This window comes from Rousettus aegyptiacus, unplaced genomic scaffold, assembly GCF_014176215.1.
Source record: "Rousettus aegyptiacus isolate mRouAeg1 unplaced genomic scaffold, mRouAeg1.p scaffold_m13_p_9, whole genome shotgun sequence".
Lineage (NCBI taxonomy): Eukaryota > Metazoa > Chordata > Mammalia > Chiroptera > Pteropodidae > Rousettus > Rousettus aegyptiacus.
The window spans coordinates 6,266,687-6,286,799 of NW_023416312.1; the positions used below are offsets into that span (position 1 = coordinate 6,266,687).

At 36.6% G+C, this 20,113-nt stretch overlaps 1 protein-coding gene across 5 annotated transcripts in view; it reads right to left on the reverse strand.

Moving 5' to 3' along the window:
- The window catches only part of BEND2 (BEN domain containing 2), a 48,208-nt gene that overhangs the window by 24,544 nt on the left and 3,551 nt on the right, over positions 1-20,113 (reverse strand). For 4 of the 5 annotated variants that reach the window (XM_036226949.1, XM_036226947.1, XM_036226946.1 and 1 more), the window contains 4 exons: positions 18,343-18,494; positions 9,193-9,264; positions 5,208-5,312; positions 4,275-4,437 (listed from right to left, as the gene is read on the reverse strand). In XM_036226949.1, the coding sequence (XP_036082842.1) occupies positions 4,275-4,437; positions 5,208-5,312; positions 9,193-9,264; positions 18,343-18,494 (492 nt within the window). The remainder of the gene's footprint in view (positions 1-4,274; positions 4,438-5,207; positions 5,313-9,192; positions 9,265-18,342; positions 18,495-20,113) is intronic. The other variant, XM_036226948.1, reaches the window with a different exon arrangement.

Consider the following 20,113-nt stretch of genomic DNA (forward strand, 5'->3'; position numbering starts at 1 on the left):
ACTTCTCCATATTGAAAGGCTAAAGGAAAACCTTAAAACGGAAAGGATATGAGGAAAGAAGGAAATTTGGAGCATCAGGAAGGAAGAACAATGGGAAGAAAAGGAATATGGATGTAGAGAAACTGGATTACTCTTACAATTGCTGGTAAGAATGAAAAATGGTACAGCCTCTCTGGAAAACTGTTTAGCAGTTTCTTTTTCTTTTTCCTTTCCTTTTTTTTGGAGTTTTTTATAAGACTAACATGCTATTACCATTAGATTCAACAACTGCGCTCTTGGTATTCATAACAGAGAAATAAAAACTTATATTTACATAAAAAAAAACAGTACGTGGATGTTCACAGCAGCTTTGCACCTAATACCAAAAAATGGAGGGGGAAAAATACAATGTCCTCCAATTAGTGAATGCACAGCGAAGACATGGAAAACTATTCATCAATAAAAAGGAAGGAAATACTGGTACATGCAACAACCTAGATGAATCTTCAGGGAATTATGCTGAGTGAAAAAAAAAATCCTCAAAGGTTACATACCATAAGATTCCCTTTATATAATACTCCTGAAGTGAAAAAATTAGAGATCAGTGTTTGTCAGGAATTAGGGAATGAGCAGTGGGGAAGGAAAGGGTGACTCGACAGAGGTCAGTGTGGTTATAAAAGGGCAAAGCGAGGCATGTGTATGGGGATAGAAATGTTCTATATCTTAACTGTGTTGGTAGAATATCAAACTTATTTGTGTGATAAAATTAGATATAAATATAAACAGACACAAATTACTACAAGTAAAACTGGGAGCATCTCAAGAAAACCTGTGTATTGTATCAACGTCAATACCAAGTTTGCAATATTTTACTATTATCTTGCAAGATGTTATCATTGGAAGAAAAGGGTAAAGTGTAAAAGGGTTTCTTTATATTATTTCTTACAAATATATATGAATCTAAAATTATTTCAAAATAAAAAGTTTAATTTAAAAAAATGGTCTGCCACTAACCTGCATTAAGGATGTTGATGCATCTAAATTAAATAGTACTACTTGTAATATTTATCATTTGAAACTCACCAAAATTGGGTGTGAGGCAGACATATAAAGAGGAAGAACATTGGGTTCCATCATTTCCCAATGAAGCTTGGTTATTCATTGTCTCAGTGTTGTTTTCCAGACTGGTTTCTGCTATTTTTGGCATCTCTACAGGAAGAACATTTTTCAGGTGCTTAAGAACTCTCAACCATTAATTCTATACAAAGCACAACTATCCTTCATTAATGTATGAGAAATAAAGACAGACTCACAGGAAGAAAAAGTAAAAGAACTTGTCCCTCACGGGCATATCTTTAAAGAAAAGCTAAGGAAAAGTCTTCAAATGAAAATGATATAATGAAAGGATGGAACTTTGATAAGAAGTGAAAGAAATGAAAGAAAGAAAGAAAGAAAGAAAGAAAGAAAGAAAGAAAGAAAGAAAGAAAGAAAGAGAGGAGAGAGAGAGAGAGAGAGAGAGAGGGAGGGAGGGAGGGAGGGAGGGAGGAAAGAGGAAGGAAGGAAGGAAGGACAGGAAGGAAGGAGGAAGGAAGGAAGGAAGACGAAGGAAGGAAGGACAAGGAAAAGCAAGCAAAAGCAAAGGGAAGAGGAAAGGAAAGCGAAAGGGAGGAGGGAGGGAGGAGGGAAAGAAAGAAAAGAAAGAAAAAGAAAAAGAAAAGAAAGAAAAGAAAAGAAAAAAGAAAAGAGAAAAGAAAAAAAGAAAAGAAAAGAGAAAAAATAAAAAGAAAAGGAAGGAAGGATGGAAGGAAGAAAAGAAGAAAAAGGGGTTGGGAGGCTGAGAGAAAGGTGTGAAGGGTTAAAGACATACAAATTAGTAGTTGATAGATGGTCGTGGGGATGGGGAGTGTGGCATAAAAATGCAGTTAGCATTAATATATTGGCTAGGTGGAGAGCCAGAGGAGAGAAAGAGCAATCAGGGGGATTATTTCATAAACTATATAAATGTCTAACCGATGTACTGTATGCTTGAAACTAATAATATAAAATTTAAAAAGAAAGAACAATGGAGAGAAAAAAATGCATACAGAGAAATTGTATCATATATATTATGCGTGGAAGGTAAAATGGCACAGCTCCTCTGAAAAATGTTTTTAGCAGTTGCTTAGTTTCTTATAAAACTAAACATGGAATTACCATATGACCCAGAACTGTACTCTTGGGCATTCATCTCAAAGAAATGTAAACTTATATTTACACAAAAATCAGTACATGACTGCTCATAGAGTTTAATTTGTAGCAGCCAAAAATTGGAAATATTGCAGATGTCCTTCAATGGGTGAAGAGATAAAACAGCTATCCGTTCATCCCATGGAATAGTACTCAACAATAAAAAGGAAAGAACTATTGATACATGCAATAATTGGTATGAATCTCCAAGAAATTATGTTTAGTAAAAAAAAAAAGTCATGCCAAAACATTATATAGTATTTTATTCCATTTAAATAACAATATTCAAATGACAAAATTATAGAAAGGGAGTTCAGCTCACTGTTTGCCAGAGGTTAGGATGAGGCAGGGTAGGATGGAAGGGTGACCAGAAGGAGGTAGTTATAGTTATAAAAGGACAATATGAAGGGTCCTTGTGGTGATGATGGAAATGTTCTGTATCACAGCTGTGGTAGTGACAGATATACTGACTCATGGAATAAAACTGCATGGACCTAAATACACACATACATGCACAAATGTGAATTTAATCAATGTCAGTATCCTAGTTGTAATATTTTATGATAGTTTTTCAAGGTGTTCTCATTGGGGAAAATGGGTGAAGCATAAATGGAATCGCTGTATAATTTCATACAACTACACATGAATCGAAAATTACCTTAGAATAAAAAGCTCAATTAAAAAGAGCTACCACTGACTTGTATTAAGAATGTTGGTAAATCTAGATTAAACAGTGCTACTTGGGATATGTATCATTTCTAACTCATTAAAATGGGAAAAGATGAACACAGATGAAGAGGTAGTTTCTTGATCACTGTCATTTCCCAATAAAGTTGTGTAATATATTGACTCTGCTGTTTTCAAGGCTGGTCCCTGCTCTTTCTGGCATTTCTATAAATAAAACAGTTTTCGAAGCCTGTAGTACAAGAACATCCATGAATTCTATGCTGGGTAAAACTGTCCTTCAGGAAAGAAGGGAAAATAAAGATATTCTCACACAAAGGAAAACTAAAAGATTTGTCCCCAGCAGACTTACTCTTCAAGAAAGGTTAAAGGAAATCTTCTACCAGTAAGGATTTGATGAAAGGAGGAATAAAAGCATAAGAAGGAAGAAAGAAAAATGGAAAGAGCAGAAATACGGATTCGGAGAAACTGGATCACTTATACATAGCTGGCAGGAATGTAAACTGGTACAGCCACACTGGAAAACAGGTAGTTTTCTCATAAAATTAAACATGCAATTAACACATAACCAGCATCGAACTCTTGAGTATTTATATCAAACAAATGAAAACTTCCATTTACAAAAAAAAAAATCCCCTGTACATGAATATTCATAGCAGCCTCACTCCTAATAGTCAAAAACTGGGAGGGGGAAAAAAAGACAAAATATTCTTCAATGGATGAATAGTTATAAACTATGTCAGATCGGATCTATACCATGGAATGCCACTCAGCAATAAAAAAGAAGGAACTAGTGATACATGCAACAACTTGGTTTAATCTCCAGGGACTTGCATTGAGCAAAAAAAAAAGCCAATATCAAAAGTTACATACTATACGCATCCAACTATATAACACTTCTGAAGGGACAAAGTTCTAAAGATGAAGAGTAAATCGGTGGTTGCCAAAAATTAGGGATTGGGGAATGTGAAGGGTAGGGCTACCAGAGGATAATGAGTGTGGTGATAAAAGAGCAACACAAGTGATCCTTGTGGTGATGAAACGTTCTGTACCTTCACTGTGGCGGTGGACATACAAACCTTACATGTCAAAACTATATAGAACTAAATGCAGAGAAACACAAATGAATACAAGTGAAACTGAATAAGAGCATGGATTATATCAACATCAATATCCTGGTTGTGCTATTTTAGCGTAGTTTTACAAGCTGTTACCATTGGAGGAAATTGAGTGAAAGGTATCACTCTGTATTATTTCTTACAACTACGTGTGAATCTACGATGATCTCAGAATAAAACTTTTAACTGAAAAAAATAGCTACTGCTAGCTTGCATTAAATCTAGATTAAAGGATGCTATTTATAATACATGCCATTTCAAACTCACCAAAATTGGGAGAGTTATAGAGAGATGACGAGGCAGCGTTCGGTCTCATGCTGTTATTTTCCATTAAAGTTGAGTAGTTCATCATCTCAGGAGCGTTTGCCAAACGGTATTCTTGTGGCGCAGCTGCTGGGTTCTCATTGTGGCAAAACTGCTGTTGGAAAGCCTAAGAAGATGAGATAACACTGCTGGTACTTTTGGCACCTTCGCTGCAAAAGCAGGATAGAAAAGCAAGACCAGAAAATAGACTGTCTAGTGTCGAATGGAGCTGTAATGAATACATGGGGACAGTTTTGGAAAGTGGTAGACTCTCCCTGAGGACTGGCTGCTGCAGTTCAGGGAGTACTGCTGACTGAAGAGATGTTCCTATAGGGTTGGTCCAGGAGGCATGGTTTTCCTGCCTTTGCACTGGTAAAGATGGGCTACAATTTCCCTGTCCAGGGTAAGAAAACAGAATGGGTTAAGTTCTTCTCTTTGGCTCCTAGGTTTTCTCCATGAGGTATACAATCAAAACTTTTTTGTGCAAATCCAAATGACCTCTAAATCAACACAAATCAAGTATAAATCATCTGTGAGTAAAAATTAGAATGAACAAGTTGATAAAAGCACTAATACCTATTTTCCTTGCAACATCGTTTTCCAAAATTAAGGATAAATGCTAAATTCGTATTACATGGTTTTTATTCCTTCCTATTCAACTCTACATTCTAATTGAATGTTCTGCATTATAGTTACAAACAAAAATATTCAGTATCATAATTTCTCGAAACTAAATTTCACCATTCTTTCAAAGAGGTTTAGTCTCCCATCTGCTTCTAAAAGAAGTACAGATCAGACTTGCCAATCTCACAGTTATTAGTTCTCTCTCACTTTTGATTGGGATCTTTAGTAACTTGAGTTTTAACACAGTACTAAAAATCTTTTTATAACACTTACATTGATTGAAAATGGTGGTTTCTCCCAAGAATGTTGCATTTTTGAAACGATTCCACACAGCTGGTTAACCTGCCTATTTGTGCTCTTAATAAGGTCTTGCAAACCCTATAATAATAAAAAATATTTTAGTAGCACCTATTTCAAAATAAAAGTAGCATATAAGAAAATACCATTAAGCCAAATTTTAACTGCTAGAAACAAAATTCTCAAGTTGTCATAAATTCTTTGTTTCCCACCTGATACCTGGTTACTGGTGACATAAGGAGCCCAACCTCTTGTACAACTATTCTATGTCATACAGGCATTTTAAGAAGCTTTAATTTCAGAAAGTAAATGTACCACAATTCCTATAACCCATCACATTTATGATGGAGTCATTTTACATCAAGGAAGGTGTTATTTTATGAAAGATATTTTCTCATCTGCTAAAAGGCCAAGGAGCCTCTTTCCATGTAATGGTGACATGTACTAATAGGCACTGAGCATTCCATTCTGGAAAGAACAGTGAGCCAAATAAAACAGACGTGACTGTTAGCTTCAAAGTATTTTAAAATCATGCAATCAACAATTAACCTTGTAAAGTATTTGAGTACACTTTCCCTATATGCCAATCAGGTATGTGACTGATAAAACCTGAAATACACAGAAATTTCATTCAGGCAAAAAAAATACACTTAAATAAGAGGCTAGGACCATTTCCTCATTCATTCATTCCAATAAACATTTATTGAGGGCCTACCACCTGTCAGAACTACTATACTAGATGCTGGGAACATGCACATTAAGAAAAAAAAAACAGCTCCTATCCTAACGAACTCACATTTTAGCTGGAGAGAGGGACAAGTAAAGAGACGATTTCAACAGAGAAAGTGATTAGCAGCCTGGAGCAGTGGTTCTCAAAGTGTGGAACATTGACCAGCAACATCAATATCACCTACTAGCTTGTTGGAAATGCAAAATCTCTCACCCCAGACCTAAGGAACTGGGAACTCTGAGAGTGGGGCAGCGATCTTTGGTTTTAAAAGCCTCCCAGGTGATTCTGATGCACGATCAAGCCTGAGACCCACTGGCCTATAGCACTGAGGTAAATAATGCAGGCTCTAGGAGAACACAGTTGAGTTTAAATACTACAGTTCTGCCATATTGTTTATGTGACCTTGATCAAGTTACTTTACTTCTTTGTGCTTTGATGTCCTCATGTATAGAATTGGGATGAAAATCTCAGAATTCTCTAGAAGACTAAATAAGGTGCTATAGTATTATGTTCATATTAACATAATAGTAACAGTACTATATGATGACTGGCTCAACAGTGCTCAGTCATTTATTATTATTATTATTATTATTATTATTATTATTATTATTATTATCATCAGTGCCATGACACAGGTAAGAACAGGAAGTTAAGTGTGCACAGAAAAAAAGGGGCCTAACTCAGGCTAGCAGTCATGGCAGGTTTTTCAGAGATGTCTGTGTTGAGAATTAAAAGATGAGAAATTGCTCTCCAGGGGAAGATGTATGGAAGGGCAAACAGAACAGAAGAAAAAGCAGATTCAGAAATACCGAAGCATGAATAAGCCTAATATATTTAGGAAACCATTTAAAGTTTAGCGTGAAGTATGAGATTTAAAGGGAAAAGTGTTGGGAAAGAAGGCTGGGGAGGCAAGTAGTACCAGAGTTAGATTTTTACCCTGAGAGCGAGTGATAGAAATTCAAACATAAGAAAGACATGAGGCAGATTCATTTTTAGAAAAGATTGAAATGAAAATAATGAGGGTCTGGATCGAGGTCATGATGGTTAAGATGGAAAAGAAACTGGTTTTTATGATATTAAGGAGAAGTAACCATCAGGACTTGGTAAATTGGAAAGAGGGGAAGAAACTAGTCAAGGACAATGTCTGGATTTCAGGCTTAAACAATTAAGGAAATGATGGTAGTTAACTTGAGGGAGGACATGTAGAATAGATGATTTTGTACACATTATAGAGTTCTCCAGCAGGCAGTTAGACACATGCCTGATTCTGGGGCTGTGGAGAGCAGCATAGGCTAAAGACATAGACTTGAGAATCAGAACTGTACTAAATAAAAACCTTTGGTAAATAGGGAATGGTTCAAGTAGATTCAGACTGAGCAAAGGAGCAATTGAAAAAACAAATGAACTTAGAAAAGAAAGATGTAATTTCAAAAACAGAAGAACACTTACAATAATCTAAATCATATGCTCAAAGAGATTCAGGTTGATATCACACATTGATAAAACAAGACTATAACACTATAAAATAAAGACAATCAGAAAATAAAAACGAATTACTGAAAATTTTAAATATGATTTACTCTGCCAAAAAACATTAATAAAACATCAGGAAAATAAAGTCAAGGATATTTCTCAGAATACTGTGCATAGGTCAAAGAGTCAGAAAATGAGATAAGCATTAAGCAACATGGATGATATAGAAATTGTCACATCCAACTAGAAGTCATTCCAGATAGAGGGAATAAAGTGTATGGAAAGGAGGAAATGGAGAAAAAAAATTCTACCAGAGCAAAAGAAGAGAGGGGCAAGATGGCGTAGAGCATAGAAGTGTTGTTCATCTCTTCTTGGAAACACATCAGAAATGTGAAGAACTACAGAGCAAACAACAAGCACAGTCATATGGGGTCTGTATGAACAGAGGCATTGCAACTAGGAAGAGAAATAAAAAATCACCCTGTAACTGTAGGACAGGGCAGAGACGCAAGGCTGCCCAGTCCCATGTGGCTAAGTGAGCTAGAGGCTATGACAGCTACAGCCGGCAGATGCAGACATTCCTCATAAAGGGGCCATGACAACAACTGAACATTATCAGTGACAGACTTGCTTGTCTGAGCTCCAATACCAGTTCACCTGCTCGGGAGACACCAGGGACATAAGGGGGAATGCTGAGTTGTCAGGCTTCAGGGTAAGGGCTGGAGGTGAGGCTTTCTCCCAGAAAGAAGTGCTGGCAATATCCATTGATCCTCTGTAGAAGAGATAATACTTCCCAACTCATCTATAAGGCCAATATTACCCTGATACCAAAACCTGGTAAAGATAATACAAAAACAGAAAACTACAGACCAATACCTCTCATGAACACAGATGCAAAAATTCTAAATAAGATACTAGCGAACCGAATACAGCAACATATTAAAAAGATTATACACCACGATCAAGTGGGCTTCATCCTACAGGCAGTGTCCACCTAGGTCATCGTGGATGCTTAAGTGAGGCAAGCCTGGGGCATAGCCCTGCTCAAAATCAGAGCCCCCTCCCTCCCCACTACAGCCCACCCTCTGTACGCCCTTCCCCAGAAGACTCAGTATATTCCCTTTAAGCACTGCACTTCTGTTCTCAGTGATAATGATGATAAAGACTCTCATAAATATTCTTTACTTTTCAAAGTAGCTTATTTTATTCAAGACAGAAATACTTCTTTACAAAAAACTTTCATTACCTCTAGGGTATGCTGCTCACAAAATCCTTGATAATTACATACTTCTATCAATCTCTACCAACATGCTAAATTTACAAAATTCCCGCAAAACTATGTAATATATACTCTTGTAAAAACATCAGTAGGCGGCCATTGTTTCAATTGAGATATCTTGACATGCACTTACATACTAAATGGTATGAACATACTAAATTTTATCCAAATTAGACAATTTCTTTTAAAGATTTTGTAGAGAAAATTAATTCAATATTGAGAAATCTAGATTTTAAAAAAATATATTTGAGCAGTTTTTTTAGCTACAATAACCATTATTTTTATTTCATATTTTTATTATTTCACCTAGGAATGTTATTCCAATTAGAATTTCTTTTAATGTATCACAATGGAGTGATAATTATACAGAACTTAGTAGAACAAAATTTCTGTTAATAGTAAAATGACATCAAATGAGGTAAAGAAAAATTTAGATCAATATTTTGGAAAACTACATTTAGGAAACAGAACATTCGTACCTCACAAGAGCGTTGGAGTTTCATAAGTTGGTTTCGATGATTTTCACCACAGAAAATGTCAGATGTATTTCCCTATTAAAATTATAAAATAAATAGTGAATGCTTCATAGCACTAAGAGCCAAATTAAGCACTCGAAAAAATATAACACTTTATATATCTATTTTAATTGTTTTTCTTTTTCACCTACATTCCAAAAAAATTTAGGAAGTCTCAGAAAGAGGTAAAGTAAAACCAAAATCCACATTCATGTGAGAATGTAAAGGTAAGAGTTGATTAAAAGGGAGTGAGGGTAAGGAAAGAAGTTATTATATAAGAATCTAAGCTTAATAAAAGCTGCTAAGTATCAGTATGAACACAGTTTATAATATATGTAAAAAGTATTATAGAAATATAGATGTATGTGTATGGATAGATTATTATACACACATTTTTTTCCTACCTCTGTCCACTAAGAGGACCTAAGATCAATGACACAAGAGTAGCAGTGAACACATATAGTATACAGATCTTGGTTTCAAAGTACCACACTGCACTAAAAGGAACCAGAGCTCTTTGGAGAGAGATGAATTCGAGGGCTGTGACAGGGAAAATATAAATGAGCCTAGAACATCTTGTGGCATCAAAAAATAATAAAGTGCCCAGAAAAAGTAGAAGTGTGTCAAAAGGCAACAGGAACCAACTGGAAACAGCTCCCACTAGCCAATGCTAGAAAATTTCATCAATAAAATAATTATAACATTGGATTATTACTCAAAAAATACAATAAATGCCATTTATTATATTAATAAATTAATAAACAAATTTATTGTATTATAATAAATGTAATGTCATTTATTGTCCATATTAATATAAAATACATAATTGAATAAATAAATGGGGAAGAAAGGAAAGCTCTTACTTACAAATGAATTCTAATTATTACAAAGGAATAAGAGAAATTCAGAGTCACTATTAGGCAAACACCACGATAGTGAATGTTGCAGATAAAATCCACGAGCTAACTTAACCAGTAGGCAACAGTAAGTTTGCATAGTCTCAAAGTACCCATCCACCGAATATATTTATTAATTACAAAGGAAAAAACAGTAACTTTACAGGGCAAAAATCCAAAAGACATCATGTAAACCAAGTGATCAACGTTAACATCACCAGTAAAAAGATATGTGGACACCATGTACTCCTGATATGATTCATTGAAGAGACCACATCATTTTGTGCTGTTCTTGCCAAAAATTCATAATCTCAATCTATTCAAGAGAAAATATCAGACATACCAAAATTGAAAGATATTTTACAAAATAACTGATGAGCACACTCATCAAAAATGTCAAGGTCATGAGAAAAAAGTAAAGAATGAGAAATTGTCACAGACTGGAAGAAACTAAGGAGACAGAACTAAAGTCTGTATGGGATGCTGGACTGTATGGTGGAATAGAAAAAGGATGGAGGAAGAAGGGATAGTGGCGAAATTCAAACGAGGACTGCAGTTGATATCCTGGTTTTTAAAACTGCACTGTGGTTATACAATTACCATAATTTTAAGTTATACAGATAACTTAAGATTAAGGGGAGTTGTCTGGAGTGTATACATGATAACTCTAAAATTTTTGCAACTCTTCGGTAAATCTGAAATTATTTCAAAAATTAGAAAAGACACTGAACAGGGTACAAAACTTCTATGAATTTCCTATTAAATAAGGAAAACAGGGAAATAAAATGGTTAAGTGTTCACTGTCTTGTTAGGTGCTCACTGTTAAGGAAGTGAAGTATACAAATTCACGAGAGAAATATTTCTTGAACTCATGACTTCAGTGTAACTCCACAGTATATAAAGGCTAAAAGGAATTTACTATCTAAGCTTAGATAGTAAATCATAATAATGTGAACATACTTGGCAATTAGCGATTAATATACATAAATATTCAGTCCAATATATATGTATTGGAGAAAAAAATGGCGTAGATGATAGAGGCTGTTCATCCCTCTGGCAACCAAATCAAAGTTGGTGGAAACAAGGAGCAGCAGCAAGAGTAAATCACCTGGGGTGAACAAGTCATACAACTAGAGAGCAATCCAAGAAAGCACCCTGCAACGGCAGAAGGTAGGACAGAGCGAGGACGCAGGGCTGCCCGGTCCCAAGTGACTGAGTGAGATGGAGGCTGCGGCAGTAGAAGCCTCTTAAAGGGGCCGCAACCTCATTTTCGTAGTGAAGGACCTGCTTGCTCTGAGCACCAGTGCTGATTCCGCTGCGCCCAGGGGGCACCGGGTACTTAGAGTGAGATATTGTGGAGAGAGGGCAGAAGCGAGACTCACTCTGAACAGAAGTGCCGGCGGTATCCATTGCTCCCTATTGAGCCCTCCCTGTTCCCTGTGTGTGGACACAGTGCCACCATAACCGTAATGTCATCAAACTGGATAACAGAGGTAGCTACGCCCAGAGGATCCCCTGAAACCCCACCTCCCTCAACTCACGGCCCCACCCAAGCCACATCCACGTGTATCCTCACTGAGTCAGGTGCTCCTTGCTGAGACTCACACGGGTGGAGGCAGCTGGCCTCGGTTTCTGGTGTGGCCTTTTGAGGCAACTATAAACTCAGCATCTGTGGACTGCTTGCTGAATCTTAATAGGTGGCCCCGGAGGGACAGAGGCTTGAGCTAAGTTTGGCCTGCAGCTGAACCCCTCTCAGGACTGTGCCACTGGACACCTACTTCACAAATCCTCACTAATAAGACCAGGAGACTTAGGAGCTTTGCTTAGTACATAGAAATAGACACCAAAAGGCAGCCAAAATGGGAAGACAAAGAAGCAGAAACCATATGAGAGAAGAGAACAGAGATCCAGATATAATGGAGTCAAGTAATCTAACGGATGCAGAGTTCAAAACACTGGTTATAAAGATGCTCAATGGACTTTTGGTTAAATTCAGTGAGGACTTCAACAAAGAGATTTAAAAAAAACATAAAAATGGAAATGGAAATTATGAAAGGGAACCAGTCTGAAATGAAGAACACATTATCTGAGATGAAATGTATATTAAATGGAATAAACAAAGTGAATAAAGAGGAGGATCAAATGCTTTATATAGAGGACAGGAAAGCCAAAGACATGCAATCAGAACGGCAAGAGATAAGATGCCAAGACTTTAAAAATAACTTAAGGAGAATATGGGACGCTATTAAGGGTCCAAATATCCATCTGATCAGCATAACTGAAGAAAATCAAGATGCTGAACAGCTGTTTGAAGAAATAATGATGGAAAATTTCCCAACCTGGTGAAGGAAATGGACATAAAACCCAGGAAGCTCAGAGAATTCCAAAAATAAGGGATCCAAAGAGGCCCACACCAAGACACATCATCATTAAAATGCCAAAGGTTAAATACAAAGAAAGAATACTAAAAGCAGCAAGAGAAAAGCAGATAGTTACTTATAAGGGAAAACCCATAAGACTGGCAGCTGATTTCTCAAAAGAAATTATGCAGGACAGAAGGGCTTAGCACAAAACATTCAACAGGATGAAGACCCAGGATCTACAACCAAGAATGATTTATCCAGAAAAGCTATCACTTAGAGTTGAAGGGCAGATAAAGAGCTTCCTAGACAAAAATAAGCTAAAGGAATTTATTACCACCAAGCCAGTATTACAGGAAATGTTGAAAGGACTTTTTTAGGAAGAAAAATCATGTATCCAAAACAGGAATAAAGAATGTTAACAACTACATTCCTATCAATAAGTACCTTAAATGGAAAAGAATTAAGTGCTCCAACAAAAAGATAGAGTGGTTGAAAGGATAAGAAAACAAGACCCCTGCATATGAAAAGGTGATAAAAAAAGATATTGCTTTGGTGGACCTAGAAGGTATTGAAGTCAGACAGAGAAAGATAAACACTATATGATTTCACTTATACGTGGAATCTAAGGAATAAAAAGAACAAACTAATCAAAAACAGACTCACAAATATAGTAGACAATTTGGTAGTAGACAGAGGGGAGGGGGTTAGGGGGATAGGAGAACGGGGCGAAGGGTTAAAGAAGTACAAATTAGTAGCTGCTGGATGTTCACAGGGGTGGGAGCATGGCATAGGGAATGCAGTCAGCATTAATAACTCGGTTAGGTGGAGAGCCAGGGGAGGGAGGGAGGAATTGGGGGGATTGTTTTACAAAATATATAGATGTCTAAGCAATGTACTGTATACGTGAAACTAATTAAAATAAATTAATTAAAAATATATATATATGTATTAATAACGCTTCCACCTTCTTCCCAATTATTTTCTTCCCTAGGGAAGATGTATTAATAGGCCGAAAGGAAATATGAAAGAAAGAAAGGTTTAAGACTTTAATTTCACTTTCAAGCAGCACCAAAGGCCTAAGTACTTCTGCCCATTGCAAATACTACAGCAGCAAAAAAGATACTTGCAGAACTGTTTCCTCATTAAACCAACTATACTAAAGGCACCATTTTTCACCAAGCTTAACCCTTACATACTTAAGGGTAGGACAGACTAGTCTTCCAATAATCTGGCACCAAAAGTGCTTTAAAAGGAAGTACTTTTAACTGCAAACAAAGAACCAAATGTTATATGGCTTTTGATTTTCAAATAATCCAACAGTGACACTTTGTGGACAAAAGAGGAAACTTAAGCACCTATTTTTCTTAATAAATTAATCTCTAATTAAATCCTTTTCCAGACTAAAACAGGATAAAATAAGTAAATAGCAAATAACAATTACATTTAAGTATAGTAACTCTTTATTCTCAGGATGAATTGCAGACTATACAAATAATTTAAATATAAATATATCAAGTAGGCTTCTAGTCAAAATGGTGGAGTAGGTTAACACTGCACTTACCTCCTCCTCTCACAACCATATCAAAATTACAACTAAACTACAGAACAACCATCATTAGGAGTTGCCTGAAGTCTAGCTGAACAGAAGTCCTACAACCGGGAACACAGAAGAGGCCACCTCAAGGCTGGTAGAAATGGCAGAGACCCGGAGTGAGCTGGTCCCACACCTGTGTGTAGCAGTTGAGAATCAGAAAAACATATCTCAGCTGCGAGGGTCTCTTTGGAGAAGTGAGGGGTCCTGGCTCTACACTGGGCTCCCCAGCTCTGGGTTTCAGTGCCGGGAAGAGAAGTCCCCACAATTTCTGGCTGTAAAAACCAGCAGAGATTGTGGCTGAGTGACGAGTGAGATGGAGGGCAGTGGGAATAGCAGAGATTTCTCTTAAGGGGCCTGTGCGCAGACTTAACAACTGACAGCCTCAGTCACTCTGAGCTCCAATGCTGGAGCAGCAGCTTGAAAGGCACCAGTGATATACAGGGAGGAACTGAGTTATCTGGCTTCAGGGTGAGGGCTGGAGAGGCAGCTTTCTCCCAGACAGAAGTGCTGGCAGAGGCCATTGTTCCTTTGTTGAGCCCTGCCTACTCCCAGCATGCACATGAAGGCAGCAGCATGTCTGAGTCAACGTCGACTTGGCTAATACAGGCCACCCTGCCCAGGCGATTCCCTGAGACTCTGCCCACCCCCCAACATGCAGGCCTATCCAAGCCACTTCCAGAGGCTTTTCCATACAAATAGTCTGTCTGGGCTCATGCTGCAGACTTTCCTAACATTTCTCAAAGGTTTGCAAACCCAAACAAGCACCATCTGGCCTTGGCATGCCCTGTACCTCTTGCCGTGCAGCCCCAAGTCCAGCACAGGCAGCAGCTGCCCTCAGTTCATGGCTTGGTCTCTCGAGGCACCTCCAAGCCCAGCATGGGTGGTGGCCATCTGTAGATTGCTTTGTGATTCTTGCAAGGTGACCCTAGGCAAGGCACAGGCTGCGGCTAAACTTTAGCTGCAGCAGTGCCCCTCCCAGGAGGCCCCAGAGCCAGCATGCCCAGTGGCCTGCTGCAGACCAAGCCAGAGCAGCAGCCAGGGCTGCATCTGAGGACAATACACCCAAGGTCAAACTGGGCAGGCGCCACAGCCCTGCCAAAGTGAATCCTGCTCCATAGGGTCAGCTCTTCACTGGCCAGTCCTCACAACCAATCAGCCCGAGAATCAATCCCTTCCACGGATGTGCTGAGCAACCAAAAGTCAACTACAATAGGAAGTGGGCACACACAACCCACACAAGACACACACCTCGAGAACCCGGCTCAGTTGACCAGGTAGATCGCACCAGTGGGCCCCACAGAACACCTACTACATAGAGCCACCATACTAAGACTGAGAGACATAGCAGCTCTACCTAATACATGGAACCAAAAACAGGGGGGGCATCCAAAATGGGGAGACAAAGAAACATGCCCCACATGAAAGAACAGAACAAAGCTCCAGAAAAAGAATTCAACAAAATGGAGACAAGCAATCTAACAGACACCAAGTTCAAAACACTAGTTATAAGGATGCTCAATGAACTTAGGGGAAGAGTAGATGAACTCAGTGAGAACTTAAAACAAAAAGATATAAATAAAAATGGAAATAGGAAACATTAAAAAGAACTAGTTAGAAATGAATACAATAACTGAAACGAAGAATGCATTAGAGGTAATCAACAGTAGATTAGATGAAGCAGAGAATCAACTCAGCAATTTTGAAGATAAGGTAGCAGAAAACACTCGATCTAACAGCAACAAGAAAAAAAATCCAAAAAATTAAGGATAGTTTAAGGGGCCCCTAGGACTACATCTACCATACCAACATTCGCATCATAGAGATACCAGGAGAATAGAGAGCAAGTAATTGAAAATCTTTTTGAAGAAATAATGATGGAAAAGTTCCCTAACCTGGCAAAGGAAATAGACATACAAGCCCAGAAAGCACAGAGTCCCAAACAAGACATATCATCATTAAAATGCCAAAGGTTAAAGACAAAGAGAATCTTAAAAGCAGCAAGAGAAATGCAGTTAGTTACCTACAAGGAAGCTCCCATAAGACTAGCAGCTGATTTTCAACAGAAACTTTGCAGGCAAGAAGGGATTGGCAGGAAATATTTGAAGTGATGAAAAGCAAGGACCTACAACCCAGCAAAGTTATCATTTAGAATCAAATGACAGATACAGAGCTTCTTCGACAAGAAAAAGGAAAAGGAGTTCATCAACAACAAACTAGTATTACAAGAAATGTTAGAGGGACTTCTTTAAGAATAAAAAAGATTGAAAACATGAATAATAAAATGGCAATAAGTACACACCTATCAATAATGACTTTAAATATAAATGGATTAAATGCTCCAATCAAAAGATAAAGTGGCTTAATGGATAAGAGAACAAGACCCTTATATCTCCTGCTTACAAGAGACTCACTTCAGATCAAAAAACAGAGATCGAAAGAAAAAGGATGGAAAAAGATATTTCATGAAAACAGAAATGGGAAAAAAAAAAAAGCTAGGGTAACAACACTTTACCAGACAAAACATATTTTAAAACAAAAGCTATAACAAGAGACAAAGAAGGACCCAGTAATCCCATTTCTGGATGGATATTCATCTGAAGAAACCCAACACTACTTTTGAAGGGACAGGTGAATCCATATGTTCACTGCAGCATTATTTACAATAGCCAAAATATTAAGACAACCTGAATGTCCATTAATGGATAAATGGAAAAAAAGGTGGTACATATATACGATGAAATAATACTCAGCCATGAAAAAGAATGAAATCTTTTCATTTGCTACAACATGGATGGACCTAGAGGGTATTGTGCTGAGTGGAGTAAGTCAGACAGATAAAGACAAATGCCATATGATTTCACTTACAAGCGGAATCTAAGCAAAAGAAATGAAACAGAAACAACCTCAGATACAGAGAACATTTTGAGGGTTGCCATATGGGTGGAGGGTTGGGAGGTGAGTGAAAAAGGAGCAGGGATTAGAAGTCCAAATTGGTAGTTACAAAACAGTCATGGAGCTGTAAAGTACAGATAAGGAATATCGTCAAAAATATTGTAATAAATGTGTATGGTGTCAGATAGGTACTAGATTTATTGGGATGATCACTTCATAAGTTATATAAATGACTAATCACCATGTTATATACTTGAAACTAATATGAGATTTATGCCAACTGTAACTGAAAAATGTTTAAATTATTTTTTAAAAACATATCAAATAGTAATCAATATCTTTGTTTTCAAAATTACCTGAATTAGCCCTGTATTACAAAATTAGCAAAAATTATATGGAATTATAATACAGATTAATTATAAAAACAATATTGCCATCTTACTCTTGTATAGTGCTCTATGCTTTTTAAATTACTTTCACATAGTTATGTCAGGAACCCTGGCTCTTGATAGGAAATTAACATTTTCCCCAAAGATGAAAATATTGGAGCTGACAGAAGTTAAGAGAATTGCCTATAACACTTATGTGGTATTATTATCCTCAATCTTATGTAAGGAAATAAATGCATTTTCTGTTAAGTCAAATTATATATAGTTTAATAATCTATTTTATTCAACTTCAGAGATGAAAAAGGATAGCAGAATATGATGGAAATGTAAAACAGTACAACCACTTCAGAAAACCATATGGCAGTTTTTGATAAACTTCCATCTGCTCTGTGTGACCCAGTATTTCCACTCCTGAGTATTTACCCAAGTTAAATGTAAATAAATGGTCACAAAGAGACTTCCATAATAATGTTCATAGTCACTTTACCCATAGTGGCCAGAAACTGGAAACAACTCAAATGTCCATCAAAAAGAGAATGAATAAACAAATTATAGATATTCCCACAATGGCATATTGCTCAGCAATAAACAAGAATGAAATACTGCTACAACCAGATGATTCTCCAAAATATTATTCTAAGGAAAAGAGACTGTAACACAAAAGAGTGTGCACTGTATAATTCTATTTATATTAAGTTTTATAAGCAGGCAAAACTAATCTATGATTAAAAAAAGATCAGAATAATATTTCTCAAAGGTTTGGGGAGGGTGGGGACTTATGAGAAAGAAGTATGAGGCAACTTTCTGCAATGATGGAAACGTTCTTTATCTTGATGGGAGTGGGTATACATATCTGTCAAAATGCATTGAGCTATATACTTAAGGTCTGTGCATTTTAATGTATGAAATTAAACTCGTTTTTTTTTTTAAAAAAAAAAGCAGAATAAAAAAAATAAAGATTTTCACTTTACTATACAAACCATATCATCCTCTTTTGAATTAGAGAATTGGCTGTTTCTGTACGATGGGATAAACTCCACTTCTCCTGAGTTGGGGTTAAATCTTTTTAAATTTCCTGGATGGTTCATTTGTGAAGCTGGTTGGTTACTTAGCTCTGCTAAACTTTCAACTCCTGAAAAGCAACATATAAAAAAGTTAATTCACATATTTACAACCTTAATAAATTTAATATGGATATGTTCTCAGAATGCCAACTCAAACTGAATTGAAGTCCTGGCTGAATTTTAGAGAAAGCAATTCATTCTTATAATTTAAATAATTATCTAAACTAACTCAAGAAAAAATAGAAAATCCCAACAGATCTGTAACAAGTGATTGAATCAGTCATCACAAACCCCCCCAGCAAAGAAAAGGCCTGTACTATAGGGCTTTTACTAGCAGATTCTACCAAACATTTAAAGTAATAACAACAATCCTTCTCAAACTTTTCCAAAAAAACTGAAGAGTATATACTTCCTAAATCATTCTATGAGGCCAGAATCACTCTGATACCAAAGCCAGATAAAGACATTACAAGAAAAGAAAATTATAGGCCAATATCTGTTATAGATACAGATGAAAAAATCTTCAACAAAATATTAGCCAATCTAATCCAACAGCATATTAGGATTACCTACCATGACCAAGGGGGATTTATCTCAGGAATGCAAGGATAGTTCGACATAAGAAAACTCATCAATGTACACATATCACATTAATAAAATCAAGGGGTGGGAACTATGATCTCAATTGATGCAGAAAAGGCATTTGACAAAAATCCAATACCATTTCATTATAAAAATTCTCAAAAAACTAGGAACAGAGGGAAAATTCCACAACCAGATAAAGGGTACTTACGAAAACCCACAGCTAACACTATACTCAATGTTGAATGACTGAAAGCTTTTCCCCTAAGCTTAGGAACAAGACAAGGGTGCCTATTTTCACCACTGGTATCAACATTATACTGAAAATTCTACCAGAGCTATTAGGCTGTTTAATGCTACTAAATTGTACACTTACAAAAGGTTAAAATGAAAACTATGATGTATGTATATTTTCCCACAATAAAAACAATATTTATCTACCTTTACTGAAATCTCCTTTTCTGAATTTTTCTGTTAGATAAATAAAAGGGATCAGACTATAATTACTGCTCTGCAACCTCCTTTTTTTTCACTAAATGTGCATTGGTCTTTCTAAACCAATACCTTTAGATATACTAAAATCACTTTAACAGCTTCTTAGTTTCCTATCATGCAGACAGGCCATGATTCATTTAACCAGTTCCTGATTCATGGATATTTGAGTTACTTCTGAAGCTTTGCTCTTGCAAAAAAACACTGCTGAACAGTCTTGCACTGTGCAAGTAGTTCTATGGGATAAATTCCTAGAAGTAGAAATGATAAAAAAAAAATGGGTATCCACATTTGAAAATTCTTCTCTTGTTCATTCCCACTAAGGAGTACTGTTGGAGTCAGCCAGATATAACACATACAAGAAGTATCTGCTGGTCCTGCACATATTTTTAGAACCAGAACAAATAACAAGTGGTATCAAAGGGTTTTTGGCATCAGTTAGATCAGGTTCCACAAACTGTAGCCTATAGACCAAATATACCTTACCGCTTGTTTTTTGGTAAAGCCCATGAGCTAAGAATTTTTTTTACATCTTTAAGTGATTTAAAAAATAAAAACCAAAAGAATATTTCATTGAAATAGAAAAATTATAAGAAATTCAAATTTCAATGTT